Source organism: Mixophyes fleayi, chromosome 2 (genome assembly GCF_038048845.1).
Source record: "Mixophyes fleayi isolate aMixFle1 chromosome 2, aMixFle1.hap1, whole genome shotgun sequence".
Lineage (NCBI taxonomy): Eukaryota > Metazoa > Chordata > Amphibia > Anura > Limnodynastidae > Mixophyes > Mixophyes fleayi.
In genome coordinates, this window is record NC_134403.1 from 291918045 (window position 1) to 291934069 (window position 16025).

At 43.1% G+C, this 16025-nt stretch overlaps 1 protein-coding gene across 1 annotated transcript in view; it reads right to left on the bottom strand.

The window, feature by feature from the left end:
- Nucleotides 1-16025, bottom strand: part of LOC142139096 (amine oxidase [flavin-containing] A-like) — a 74345-nt gene that overhangs the window by 41026 nt on the left and 17294 nt on the right. Inside the window, exon 2 of the mRNA XM_075196388.1 lies at nt 11927-12021. Within this exon, the coding sequence (XP_075052489.1) occupies nt 11927-12021 (95 nt within the window). The remainder of the gene's footprint in view (nt 1-11926; nt 12022-16025) is intronic.

The following is a 16025-nucleotide window of genomic DNA, read 5'->3' on the forward strand; positions in this document are numbered from 1 at the left end:
GCTGTGGACTCTAGGAAGGACCGCGACCTGCGTGTCCCTGCAGCGGAGTCCATACTTCCTTGCGGGGGTTCCTGGTGAATACCAGGGGCACGTTAGACTCCGCGCCTTCCTCTGAGTTGCGCCAACAACAGCAGGTACCTCCTACCAGTCATACACCCACTAACAGTCGTGACAGTATACTCTGGCCATGACAACGGAGGGGTCTGGTGAACCGTCTGCTCGTGACCTACTTCTGCATTTGGCCCAACGAGTGGAGCAACAAGAAGCAGCCCAAGCGCATCTTCTACAATGTGTCCAAGGGATTGCTACCCGCTTCGATACATTTCAGAATGCTGCACCCGCTACACCAGCCATAACCTCTGCGGCATCCACAGCATCCAGTGTGGTTACGGTCTCTACAGCGGCCTCCGGTGTACGCATCCCGACACCCGAAAAGTTTGACGGTGATCCCAAGAAGTGCAGGGGCTTTCTGAACCAATGTGCCATCCAATTTGAGTGCAACCCAGGGGCCTTTTCTTCAGAACGCACCAAAGTAGCTTTTCTCATCTCCCTCCTCAGTGGTCAAGCCCTTGCCTGGGCCTCACCTTTATGGGAACAAGGGGGTCCACTTCTTCATAACTCCAACTCTTTCATTGAAGCTTTCAGGAAAGTCTTCGATGATCCCGGAAGAGTTGCTTCTGCAGCTACCAGCTTGTTAAACCTCCGCCAAGGTGACCTGTCCGTGGGGCAATACGCAGTTCAATTCCGAACCCTGGCTTCCGAGTTAAAATGGAATAACGAAGCACTGGTGGCAACCTTTTGGCAAGGTCTGGTGGACCGGAATAAGGATGAGTTAATTTCCAGAGAACTCCCGGCTGAGTTAGATTCTCTCATCTCCATGTGCATCAAGGTGGATTTGCGTTACCAAGAGCGCACGCAGGAACGCTCTCCTGGCAAACGGTTCATACCACGGCTAGCACCCCAGTTCCAAAATCCCATCCTGCCAGTGGATGAACCAATGCAAGTAGGACGCTCTAAATTATCCCTTGAAGAGAGGGAGAGACGCTTCAAACAACGCCTGTGTCTGTATTGTGGAGATCCGGGACACCTGCTAAGAGTTTGTCCCAAGAAACTGGGAAACTCTTCCTCCTAAACGGTGGCGGGGAGGCCGTTTTAGGAGAATCCACAGTTGCTCCCTATGCTAAAGAAAATTCTCCAGAATTTCAGATGGCTGTCATCCTGAGCACCCCCAAGGGTACCTTTTCCACCACGGCCTTTGTGGACTCCGGCTCCTCCGGGAACTTCATTTCGGCGGATCTAGCTTCGCAGCTCCAAATACCTCTGAACCCATTGCCCCAACCGTTATCTCTGACGGCAGTCGACGGAAGTCGTGTCACTCACGGCTCCATCTCCTCCGTGACTTCTCCTGTTCGGTTGAGGGTAGGAGTACTTCACAGCGAAATGATCCAACTTTTGGTGTTGCCGAGGTCCATTAATCCCCTCATCTTGGGGCTACCATGGCTGAGAAGACATTCTCCTCAGATGGATTGGGACCACGCTCAAGTTATGTCATGGGGTGAAGGATGTCGCTTTGAATGTCTGTCTAGAGTCTTGCCTCCTAAATGTCAAGTAATGGCTCAGTCCGAGCTAACCCACCTTCCTGAGGCCTATATGGAATTCCAGGATGTATTCAGTAAAGTGGAAGCGGAGATCTTGCCTCCTCATCGTCCCTGGGATTGCGCTATTGTTTTATCTCCTGACCAACCCATCCCCAAAGGGCGGACCTACCCTTTATCTCGTCCAGAGACGTCAGCCATGTCTCAATATATTTCAGAAAACCTGAAACGGGGATTTATCCGCAAATCTACTTCCCCAGCGGGTGCAGGTTTTTTTTTTGTTAAGAAGAAGGATGGGTCTCTCCGGCCTTGTATTGATTATCGTCCTCTCAACCGCATCACTGTCAAAAATCGATATCCACTACCTCTCATCTCCGACCTCTTTGATAAACTCAGTGGATCTCAAATCTTTTCCAAATTAGATCTCCGTGGGGCCTATAATTTAATTCGCATCAAGGAAGGAGACGAATGGAAAACGGCCTTTAACACCAGAGATGGACATTTCGAGTACCTGGTGATGCCCTTCGGCCTCTGCAACGCCCCAGCCATCTTCCAAACCTTCGTTAACGATATCTTTCATGACCTGTTATACACTTCTGTGGTAGTATATCTAGACGATATATTAATATTTTCTAAAGATCTGAAGACTCATCGGGAACAAGTAAAGGAGGTCTTACGTAGACTTCGGAAACACCACCTCTATTGCAAGCTGGAGAAATGTGTGTTTGAGATTAGTCAGGTATCTTTTCTTGGTTTCATCGTGTCGAGTCAAGGTCTTTGTATGGATCCCACCAAGGTGTCAGCTATTCTGGACTGGCCTCAGCCACAAGGCCTTAAAGCCATTCAAAGGTTCATCGGTTTTGCAAACTATTATCGCCAATTTATTCAGGGATTCTCCACCATTATAGCCCCCATTACAGCGTTAACCAGGAAGACTGCCAACCCTAGGGTCTGGTCTTCGGAGGCCATGTCTGCCTTCATAACGTTAAAGAAAGCATTCTCTTCAGCCCCAGTTCTGTCCCAGCCAGATCAAGAACGACCTTTCTTCCTAGAGGTAGATGCATCCTCAGTAGGCATTGGGGCGGTGCTTTTTCAAGAGTCTCCGGCTGGCTCACACAACCCGTGTGGGTTTTTCTCCAGACGATTTCTTCCCAGCGAATGTAATTATGGAATAGGGGACAAGGAATTACTGGCCATCAAGGCGGCTCTGGAGGAGTGGCGACATCTGTTGGAGGGGGCTATATTTCCTGTTACTGTGTTTACCGACCATCGGAATCTAGTGTTCATTCAAGAGGCTCGTTGCCTTAATCCTCGGCAAGCCCGCTGGGCATCCTTCTTTGCTCGATTTGACATGAAACTCACATTCTGCCCGGGAGCCAAGAATGGACGTGCCGATGCATTATCTCGCTCATTTGACGATTCCGATCGTTTAAGACCATTGGTTCCGCAGCATATTATTGATCCTTCTAATATCGTAGCCCTTACTAGGACCAAAACGTCCTCTCCTCCTCCAGGCCGGTCATTTGTGGAACCCCATCTCCGGTTCAAGACCCTGCAGTGGGCTCATTCATCCCGCATTGCCGGCCATGCTGGAATAAAGAAGACAACATCGCTGCTTTGCCGACGCTTCTGGTGGCCTAATGTACGTGCCGATATTGAGAGATTTATTGCTTCCTGCACTACTTGTGCTCAACACAAAACTTGTAGAAGAGTCCCGGCAGGCCTTCTTCGTCCACTTCCTATCCCCGATGCTCCTTGGGAAAGTGTGGCCATGGATTTTATCACAGACCTACCCCTCAGTGCAGGGTTTACCACTATCTGGGTGGTTATTGATCGATTTTCGAAGATGGCACATTTTATTCCTCTAACTGGACTGCCCACGGCCAGTCGTCTGGCAGATATCTTTATCAAGGAGATATTCAGACTACATGGGTGCCCGAAGGAGATCATTTCGGACCGCGGAGTCCAATTTACATCCCAGTTTTGGAGAACCTTTTGTAAAAGAGTAAACATAGAATTGAAATTCTCTTCGGGATACCATCCGCAAACCAACGGACAGACGGAGCGAATCAATCAGGATCTCGAGACATTCCTCCGCTGTTTTACCTCCGACAACCAGAATAAATGGTCTCAATTCCTTCCTTGGGCGGAGTTCTCCCATAATCAACACATTCATGAGTCTACCGGATTCTCTCCGTTCTTTATTGTATACGGAAGTCACCCTGTGTTTCCGGATCCTTTTCCAGTATCCTCTTCACCGGTTCCAGCCGTAGATACTCTTTATCGGGAATTTTCTCTCATTTGGGCTAAGACTAAGACGGCTTTACTCAAGGCTACTCAGCATCACAAGATCTTTGCAGATCGTCATCGGAGGGCCACTCCTCTCTTAAAGGTGGGAGACCAGGTATGGCTATCCACCCGGGACCTAAGACTAAAGGTTCCTTCTATGAAGATGGCTCCTCGATTTATTGGCCCGTACACCATCATGCAAGTCATTAATCCTGTATGCTTCAAATTGAAACTTCCTCCTTCTCTGAGATGTCATAATACTTTTCATGTCTCATTACTACGACCACTGGTACTCAATAAATTCTATCGACCTCCCGGTCGTCCCCCACCAATACAAACCTCTTATGGAACTGAATTCGAAGTCAGTCGGATCTTGGCCTCTCGCATTCTTCGTGGCAAACAGCAATTTCTGGTCCATTGGAAAGGATTTGGCCCAGAGGAGAGATCATGGGTGGACAAGCAGGACCTTCACGCTCCTAGAATTCTTAAAAAGTTCCTTCAAACAGGAGGAGGAAGAGGAGGGTATACTGTCAGGCGCCGTCCGCACGGCCGCCTGACTGTGTGATCGCGCGTCTGGTTGCTAGGCAACCAGACGCGTCATTTCCGGATTCCCCCTGCCATCCATTTCCCCCGCAGTATGACGCGCCCCGTTGCTAGGCAACGGGACGCTATGTATTCCCGGCGGCAGGCATGACAGCGCTCAGCGCTGAAGCTGATTGGATCCTCACATTATTTAAACCCCTTCCTGTCCTCTAGTCAGTGCCAGAGTATCAGGTCTTCCTGCCTCCAGCGTTTCTGTGTACCAGTTGCTATATTGTTCCTGACCTTCCTCGTGCTGCCTGTGACCCTTTTGACCCGGACCGTTTGACCACCCCTATCTGGATTCTGCCTTTGTACTGCGCTCCCTGAAGATTACCGACTCGGCTTGCCTCACCATTCTTCTGGATTTCCCTTTTGTACCTCCTCTACCTGAACGTTGCTGAACCGGCCTGTCTGACACCCCCTTGTATCTCGCTGTGGACTCTAGGAAGGACCGCGACCTGCGTGTCCCTGCAGCGGAGTCCATACTTCCTTGCGGGGGTTCCTGGTGAATACCAGGGGCACGTTAGACTCCGCGCCTTCCTCTGAGTTGCGCCAACAACAGCAGGTACCTCCTACCAGTCATACACCCACTAACAGTCGTGACATCCACATCTTTTGAGGTCCACAAATTAGGACTATTCCGATGACATTGGGACAGTTGGGGTTTTATTATAATCACCATTTATTTATATAGTGCCACCAATTTTGCAGAGCTGTACAGAGAATACTTGTTACTTATATCTTTCTTTGGCCCATTGGAGCTTATAATATAAAAATTCCCTGACACGCACGCTATTGTTAATTTTGTCAGAAGACAATTAACCTACCACACTACCTAGCGTAGTGTGGTTTCCTCCCACACTACCTTTTTGGTAGTGTGGGAGGAAACCAGAGCACCAGGAGGAAAGTCACACACATGCACAGAAAGAACATTGTCACGGGCACAAGGAGTCTTTACCCAGGTATCACCAGATGATGGACTTACCAGAGCAGTATAGTTGGTATTATGGTACTCTGGTAGCGGGGTGATCACGGAACAGGAGACAGCAGATGGTAAGAGAATGCTCGAGGAAAGTCTATGACTAGCAGCACTGGTAGTAGGTAGATAACTGTACACGAGGAACTGGATGGACAAGGAAACGTGAGGGTAGTCAGTGGTCTGCGTATAGCAAGTTGTACCACTGCTATAGTGAGGAGGAATGTCCAGAAGTAACGAGGAGGTGATGAGAGTCAGCGGTCTGCGTATAGCAAGTTGTACCGCTGTCTGGGTGAAGGAATGGAATCCAGGTGAAGGTATCAGGGGAGTCAGTGGTCTGCGTTAGCAAGTTGTACCACTGCTATGTGAAAGGATACTGGAAACTGGTGACACAGGAAACAGGGGTCAGTGGTCTGCCTCTAGCAAGTTGTACCACTGAAATATATATGTGAGGAGGAGCACGAGGAGATGAATGCAATGCAGAGTATACACGGGCACACTGAACTTGATCCCACGATGATATGCACAATATAGTAATAACTGAGCAGCACTGCACAAATATATAAAGTCACAAGAACTATCCAGGCTAAAAGGAAACACAGTCAAATGATAGCAATAGTCTCAGTGGATAGGGAACTCCGGAGGAGAACAAACTCAGTCCAGCGAGGTATGCAATACACGAGCACAGTCAATGAGAAGTATGCATACCGTGGTTCAGGAGAGCAGGCTGTCAGAGAGACGTGCAGGGATACCTGAACGGCTGGAGGTCGGCAGGGCGAGAAACCACCGGAGGGTGGAAGCGGTAACCAAGTAGGTGCAGCGCACAGTAGGTAGACCAGCAAGGATTAAACAATACTCAGGAAGCAGTAGTATATAGAACTGGGCACCTGGAGAACACAGGAGAGTTTAGGCGGTCTGAGCCAATAGCTGAGATAAAAGCAGCGGAGCGTTGACCCGATGCAGACAGGCGAGTTGACATAAGCAGGAACACTGTGGAAGCACGGAAACAGCGGATCGGCTGGCTGCAGACACGATGAACACTGGAGAGTTGCGATGAGCAGGACTCTGAAGAAACACGGAGGCAGCGGATAGGAATCAGCTGGTGCAGTCACGATGAACACGGGAGAGTTGAAGTGAGCAGGATACTGTAGAAGCACGGAGGCAGCGGATAGGAATCAGCTGGTGCAGTCACGATGAACACGGGAGAGTTGAAGTGAGCAGGATACTGTAGAAGCACGGAGGCAGCGGATAGGAATCAGCTGGTGCAGTCACGATGAACACGGGAGAGTTGAAGTGAGCAGGATACTGTAGAAGCACGGAGGCAGCGGATAGGAATCAGCTGGTGCAGTCACGATGAACACGGGAGAGTTGAAGTGAGCAGGATACTGTAGAAGCACGGAGGCAGCGGATAGGAATCAGCTGGTGCAGTCACGATGAACACAGGAGAGTTGAAGTGAACAGGATACTGTAGAAGCACGGAGGCAGCGGATAGGAATCAGCTGGTGCAGTCACGATGAACACAGGAGAGTTGAAGTGGTTTGGAAACCACAAACGAACAACAGGAATCAGCAGGAGCTGAATAGATGAGGAAACACAGGAACACCTTCAGAGGCTCATGGGGAATGAGACTCCAAGATCAGGCAACGAGGTATTGACCACAGGTGCTCTAAATAGGGAGTGTTGCCTGATCAGCCAATTAACTAAAAGGAACAGATACTGAAGGTTTAAAAGGGCTGCACATGCGCAGACCCTCAGGATGGTGGACGGCCACGGTTCCTAAACACACGAGAAGTAGCACTCACAGTCCGATGAGTGACAAACATACAAACTCCACACAGATAAGGCCATGGTCGGGAGCTGAACTCATGACCCCAGTGCTGTAAAGAAGAAGTGTTAACCACTGGGGTAGGTTTTAAATGTTGCACCCACATCTACTAGGTGTGGGTGATTGGATGGAATTTCGGAGAGTACGCCCAAGCAGAGTAGGCCCCTCTCTTAGATTTTGTCTCTGTTCTTTTTTGGCAGGGTCTGGATAATGCAATTCAATGGGATCTCCCGGAAGTATGGTGGGCAGTGTTTGTGTAGATGACCTTTCAAAGATTTGCGGCTTTCTGTTTTCCCAGTAAATTATTACCATGTTCATCTAAGGACCGCATTACATTCCCTGTGATCTGGATATCTGTCCCAACCACTCAATGACTAGATCTATGCATTGTGGCACAACAGGTGTATAGCAAACTTTGCTACAGATCAATTTGCTTGGCAATGGTGTGGAGTGTTTTTTAGGGAAGTTAAACAGATTCACAAATGTTCCTAAACAAATACCAGTCTTGTAAGCAATTATTTGTGAAGAGACCTGGTTGTAATTCATATCCGAAATTCACCAATGACTGCAACGGTCTGTGTGTGTTTAATATTAGTTATAACAACGAACATTAACAAAATGAAGCAGGGCTGTCCATGTCTAACCAATGCAGCCTGTGAACACATAGTTAAAACAGACACTTAAAAAGACAATTTAGTTGTAAGTTACTTTTAAAATAGATAGATTTAGAGGAACCCTGTTAAATATTGTTCACATCCATATATAAAAGGCTATCACTGCTCCTCACCTTTATAAATACACACACAAAACAGACAAACAAATTTGGTAAAATGTCTGCAAATTACTCTTTTGTGTACTTGACTATTCCTACCGAATAGATTTTCCTCATTTCTTGGGCTTTTTTGTTTGGTTCAGTTAGGTTTTTGGTGTGGCAGTTACCATTTATAACGACCTTTGCATTCCAAATTTACTCAATTTTCAATCTATTGTTTTATTGGCACTTAGGGCTAGATTTACTAAACGGTGGGTTTGAAAAATTGGAGATGTTGCCTATGGATTCTAGCTTTTATTTATTTATTGCAGTCTACAAAATGACAGCTAGAATCTGATTGGTTGCCATAAGCAACATCTCCACTTTTTCAAACCCACAGTTTAGTAAATATACCCCTTAGTGTTAAATTAATTAGTATATAAATATTAATTTACATACTAATTATTAATTGAAGCAACAAAGTGTAACTGCGATGCCACCTAAAAGGGAAATGTCTGCTGTGGGAATAACTGCACAGCAAGAATCAGCAAAAACACGATTAACACGATAAAGCTCGACAACAAACAATGACTGACTGATGACCAAAGAGAACACGAACGTGATCGTCATCGCCATGCAAATCTGACTCCTCAGCAAATTGCCCGTCACAGAGAAAGCAATTGAAGAGCGAAAAGGACAGAGGTAATATCATGCCAATGCCTACAAACTCAGTGAACAAGATGTCACCCCATTCTTGATGTCAGTAACTTTGATGAAATAAATATTAATGCTCATAACTGTGGTTCTATGAACAGTATTTGTGAATGTTGAATCAAAATTATTGGTGGCATGGAACAGGGGAAATTGGTAAAAGACTCTGAGAAGATTTACACAAAAAAATGTGGTATATAAAGAAATATTTGTTAAATAGGAATTGCATTAAATTCTTTTTTTTTCTTTTCATTTTCGAGCCGGTATTTGTTTCCACATTCGTGGGAAAAATAATGTACGGAATTTAACCATTACCATAAAAGGGTCCAACATGATCTCACTCTGATTTGTTTGCGCCATTTTGACAGGCTTTTAACTAGTACTGTATATATGCAAACTGTTTTCTACTTAGTATTCTTGGTGAAAAAATATTTTTTCTGTTTTCATTTAGATGATTAATGATGTTTTTCTTCCAAATAATAACTCACCAACAGCACAGTTCAGCTCCAGTAAGCATCCATCATAGATACAGCTGATCAGACATGGAAAAATTTCCATATGTTTAAAATGTTCTAAGGATGGTTTACTTACATATCACAGAATATAAATGCATACCTCTGAGAGATGTTTTAGCTTTCATAAATAGGTAATAAGGTTCTAGTAGCATTCAAGAAAAAGAGCAATCTTTAATATTTACAGATATATTGGAAGGAGTAGGTCAGAGTAAATCACCTAATTTCCCTTAGTGCCAGGTACCAAAACTAGATTGTAAATATAAATGGGCAGGGGAAAAATCCATAAATAATAAATATTTGGTCTTATTAAGAATTTATGCAAGACATTTAGGGGGGGATTCAATTGACCACGTTGTTCGTGAGATCAACACGGCCCATGCAGTTAATTTAATTATTAAGGGGCAAAATTATTTTAAAATTAACTTCTGGAGCAAATTTTAATTTTCATTATATCAAGGGGACACAATTATTTAATGATTCTATTATTTAGGCATTATCTAATGCCGAATTGTGCAACATAGATAATTTTATCCACCATTAACAATCAGTTAATATTATTATTATATATTCATATTCCCCATAATATAATACAATAATAGTATTCCCTTAAAATAAAAAGAAATTTTTTTGCCCCATTAGTTAATTATAAATTAACTTTTCCCCTTAATCAATAAAAAATGATTGCCCCAATAACTTAAATGTAATGGTGCTTCCTCTTATGTTCTGAATGGCAAAATGGCTCAAACAGCATGCATTTTAGCAATCTCGCCACTCACAACACCTCTTTTATTTTGGCCATTTGGATAGCGGTTTAGCAAACCTCAGCTTAGTAAATCTGGCGGTTTGTATGTTCCTCATTTTTAAAATCGGGATGGAGATTTGTAAAGTGATGGTTTTGTAAAATGTCAATTCTATCAGTTTTAATGGCGATTTGTGCTTTAGTAAACCAGGTGGTTCACTGAAAACTGGCGTTTTTTAAATTCATTACGCTGCGGGTTTGAAAAAGTCAAGACGTTGCCTATAGCAACTAAACAAATTCTACTTAACGTTTATTTAGTACATTCTAAATAAGTGACAGCTAGAATCTGACTGGTTGCTAAAATTTACCCCAAGATTCATTTACAGCTGTGCAAAAGTGGGAAGGCTCTTTTGTGACATCAGAACCTTGTGTTTACGCAAATGTATCTGGTTTTACAGATAAGCACATAGTCCTGTGGATCAAGGTAAATGTGTCTACGGGAAGCAGCATTTAGATTGAAACAAGAAGGTATGGAGAGAAATAATTTAGGGAAGAGCTCCCTCTGTTGCGGCAGGGCACTTTAACAAAAGGACTTGATTTTTCCACCAGCTCTGAAGTGATGGAGATCAAGGGGTATCAAGGGGTATATTTACTAAACTGCGGGTTAGAAAAAGATGTTGTCTATAGCAACCTGTCAGATTCTAGCTATAATTTATTTAGTACATGCTACAAAATGTTAGCTAGAATCTGATTCCTCAGGTCTCATCTTGTACTTTTAGTTGGATGCATTTTGCTAAGTCCAATTACACTTTTTTGCAAAAGCACATTTCTTGGTACACTTCAAACAATGTACTAAAACCCTTCAAAACACACAAAGGTGGCACATGTAATAAATACACTCCTCATGTCCACCATGCCCACCATCCTCTGAGAGAACTTTAGGAAAAAAACAGAAATGTGGAAATGAATGCAGTGGTTCCACAGTAAGCTGGACTCTGAACTGTCATTTCACTATTTAATTCAAGCACAATTACATGTGTATCTGCAAAGCCACAAACTCGGCACAAAACAAGTGCACTCCAAGGCAGTCCCGGCCAGCAACTTGTCTGGTTCATAAATAAACCTTGCTGATGCTTTCTGCATGGCTGCCAATGACACAGCCAATGAATGTGCCCTCAAAATCACAATTTTTTGTCCACCACGTCTGGCTGTGTACCACCTCACTGCCATTCTGAGAATTTACATCATGGAGACATTTGGCCTAAGTAATAAAAGAGATCAAAAGAAAAAGCTTTGCACCTTGGCAAAACAATGTTGCATTGGAGGGGGAGGTAAATTTAAACTATGGGGACTAATTTATAATTGGCTTAGGGCATGTCCTAGACCTAGATCAACTTTATGTCAGTGTAAACATAAAGCTATCACTTCTTTGTGTGCTTACGTGCGAAATAATAAACTAATTTGCACTGTAAAATGGTTCGTCCAGGATCAAATGTATTCCTGTTCTTTTTCTTTACTTTCCTTAATGACTGAGGCCCATTGTGTACAGCTTGGAGAAAGAAATTATGTAAAAATTATTAAAAATGTATACATGTTTGCGGTTGCTGTTACTACTGTGGTAATGAGCAAATGTACACATGTTAGGTGTTATTATACTCATTAGAATTGGTTGATTATATTTTAGGGTAAATACACAGTCTTCATTAATTGTGGGACAGTAACTAAAACTTGCGGAAAATGAATTAATTGAGGAAAATATAAAGATCATAAAATAGAAAAATATGTATTCCATTATGCTAACAAACAATAATTCCCAAAGACACCTAGCACATTGTAGAACTGTTGCTTCCATTTTCAAAAAAAAGTTGACCAACATAAATCAGGAACTCCAATCAATGCAGCATTACATTCTAAAATACTAGTAATTTTAATCTCACACTTACTCTTATAGTATGAGTTCTTCCTCCAACCCTGTCTCTTGCTTCCAGAACCACAACATTTAGTCCAGATTCCACAAGCAATTTAGCAGCTGTAAGACCTAAAATGAGAATAGTAGTATTTTGTTTATAATGTGCCATTATAATTCCTATTTGCAATAAATGACAGACATTAGTACAACTTTTTAGCTTGTACAGGTTTATTTTACTTTTTAAATATATTCTTTAACATTTCAAAGATAATAAAGGTAAAGTAAAGGGTAAGAGTAAAGAACAGTGTTTCCAGTAGAGGAGCTTGCAATCAACAGTGATTTAGCTGAATGTATAATACAAGTTAACCCGTGCATGATACTCATGCATTCTAGTCAAATCAAGCTACTTAAGGTGTTAAAAAGGTTCTTGTAATGCATTTGGGCCTAGCCCAGGCCTCCTCAGGGGAAGAGCGTTACTTCCCGATGCAAGCGCACATTTTTAACGTGGTTTTGACCACATGTCACCACCTCATCATTTTTCTCCATCACCTCATCCTTCATCTTCATCGCCACATCCTTCATCAAGCTACTTAAGGTGTTAAAAACTCCCCACTGTCACCCCCGGCAACCACCAACCACTCCCAACTGTCACTTCTCCTTCAAGAAATATATAGGTCAGTGTATAACTCTGCCCAGCAGGTGGCGCTGCAGCTTGTTTTTTTTTTCACACTCGCCACTAGGCATGTATATAGTAGATTGGAAGGAATGCAGCATAAACAAACTATAATGGGTAATTGCATATACATATACACAGCACGCACAGTCAATTATATTGGCGAGTTAAATTAACAAGTTTCTCATTTTACAGATTACATGTAGGCATAAAACATTGTTACTTAGTCTGGCATGGAGGTTAATAAGTCAAATGTTAAAAACTGTTATATAGCTTGCAATGTATTCCAAAGATGAGCCTCAATGGTAATCAGTTCACGGAAGAATTTGTTTAGAATTTTGTTAACAGACTGGAATGCTGAGGCACAAAGAACTGCATACTAATTGGTCACATGACACTGCCAGTTATTTCAAGACAGGAGCTCTTCAGTATAAAAATGGGCTGAATACAAAGAAAGTCCAATCTATCACACCACAAAGTGAATTACTCAAGATAAAAATGTAAACACTTTAATGAATAAAGAGTAGCAATTTTATATGAAGCAATGGAGGCACTTTTACCAGCTTTATACCTCCCAAATTTGAAGCGTTTGGAATCGGAATAGGGCATGACCACGTCACAATGAGAGTGTGGCCTAAAACTTTTTTTTTTTTAAATCTAGTATTTTTATTGGAATTTTTTCAAGATACAAACATACCAAACAACAAAAAGAAAAGAAAAACAATCGCATACATATCAGAATTAGATGACGCAATTTACAAGATTTCAGTAAAGCATAATAACAGTATATGTGCTATACTCATTCAGGATCATACATCGTAAATGCTCATACATAGGTATGTTACACATGCAGGGTTTACTATATGGACTCAGATATTTATTATAAGAGCTGCGGGAGCCATACATTTAAGTACTCGGAGCATCTGAACTAGATGACACAGGATAGAATGGAGATTCTAACCATCTGTACCATATATTCTCAAATTTCTTTAGAGCCTGTCTGCTAGTATAGACAAATCTCGTGCCTTATGGTGGTATTAACCAGTGCCTTCCAATTTTTAACCGTGGGATTCATCGGGGCCAACCACAGCCTCGCTATACACACCTTAGCCAACATCAATAACTGTGAAATGTACATTTTTGTCAGTTTATTAACTTTACCCTTCAAACGGAGCCCAAAGAGACAAGTGGCCGGTGCACGAAGGTGACCTAGAGCTTTTAAAACATTAGGCTGCTCCTTATACTCCTCCTAACACCCCATGCACTGCAGCACACACCAGAGCAACAGTGATCGGGACAAACCTCCCAACATTCTGACCTACGAGACAAAGTCGACCCGATCAGGGTGACATGACAGATCCCTCAAATCAGGACTGTCCTGCCTAAATCGGGACAGTTGGGAGATATGCGATAGACAAAGTTGTGAAAGTAAAACAACTGAAAGGTAATGGTTAGCTGTCTTGACCGGTATAGGGGTGGATAGATAGAGTTCATAGATAGAGTTCAGAAGCCCAAGAAGTTATTGTGCACTCACAGAGTATTCAAGTTGCTCCATTAATAGACGCCACGGAGCCTAAGTTTGGAGTAGACCTCGAAGCCCTGCTCTAGATAGACTTACCCCCAGAGAGGTGCGGAGTCTAAGAGTAGAGAGGAATTCACCAGGGATCTCCGCAAGGGAATATGGACTTAGCTGCTCTATAGCTGCAGGTCGTGGTCCAATAAAGGGGCTTAGAGCAGGGTGAGATGGAACCGTGGAGTGGAGCAGGACTGCTGGATGATAAATGCATAGGTTCAGGTGAACAGCGGGAACCGAATTGCTGAGGTCTTTAGAAAGCGAATAGCTGAGAACAGGACTGATTATAAGGCATGAGGTTCCTGCAACAATACTGCAGGTCTTGATCATGGAACAGGTAACACAGGATACAAACTGAGAGGTGGTGAACTGCAGAGAACTGATGCACTGAGATCCCTGGAAAGTGAATACCTTGAGGAAGGGACCGATGATGAGGCACAAGGTTCTTGCAATAATACTACAGGTCCTGACCCTGGAACAGGTAACACAGGATACCAATGAGCAGACAGGAACCAGAGAGGACAGCGTCCTAACAGGTAAGGAGACCTGAAGATCTGGCACCTTGGTAGAGAAGTTGGTGCTTGAAATAGACAGAGCTGATAGCCAAGTAGCCAATCAAGAGAATGCAGTAAGTTTTAAAAAGACCAGGTCTGCGCATGCTCAGTTCAGACCAGCAAGTGAATGCAGGGAGTGAGAACCATGGGAAACAGGTAAGAACAGTGACCAGATTTAGAGGTAGCTGCTGCAAACTGTGGAAATACACTACTGCATGATCACTGGTGTTGAGGTCTTGTAGAGTTGACAAGGTTGCAGCAGTTTACAAAACTGCTAAAAAAAAACAGTGAAAGTTGATCGCCATTAATAACTTATAAGTGCAAAATTTGCATGAATGACCGTTCACCTAATAAAACTGAGGGCATCCCTTATACAATAATATAACAGAAAACAAATGATATAAATACAGACAAAAATGTATTATGTTTTATTAAAATATCACTAAATGGCAAAATTGTAATGTTCATATGTGATATTCCCCTGTATCTTCAGGACAGTGTACAATATGATCTGATACAAGTCAAAAACTGCAGTAATTTCAGATGCTTTCACATTACCGGCCTTGCCCCTTTGTATGAATCAACCAACCCACACAGGGCACTTCTGCACAGCAAGACTGAAAAAGATGTCAGTCACACGCTACCTGCACAGTTAGAGAAGCAACCTGCTGCAGTGGAGTGATAGAAAGTGTGATGGACATATTTAGTAAAATATAAACACTCAGTATTTTAATGTATATTATTCAGCTCACTAATACACAGGGTTTCAGATTCATTAATGTCAAACTTCTTGTTAAATTCTTCAGTTTGGAAGTCCCCTATTGAATAAGCTGTGTAATATTGAAAGATCAGAGAAGCTGTTCAGAACCTCATAAGGTTAAATAATGCTTTTTGCTGTTTTCTCTGGTTTCTGCTTGCTGTAAAGCTTTACTACATGTTACAGTTTGCATTTTTATGTTATAATAAAATTAATTATTTTACTTCTACTCATCTCCTAAATAGAGTTCTTGAGATTTCTCAAAAAATTTGAAATGTAAACCTACTTTAACGACTGCTCTATTAATCTGCATGGAAAAAAGATAGAAAATAATCTGCTTTTGGCATGGGCCTTATATTAATCTCATAAAGATTCCAGAATACAGGGACACTGACACAGTTTCATAGGTAAATCATACTTGCAAACTCTCCCGGAATGTCCGGGAGACTCCCGCACTTTGCGAGAGTCTCACGGACTCCCGGGAGAGTGTGGCAAACTCCCGGATCTGAATGAGGTCCCAAACGCTGCGATTCCCGGTGAATCGCGGTGTTTGGCCCTGTCCCCCGCTGTCAAATG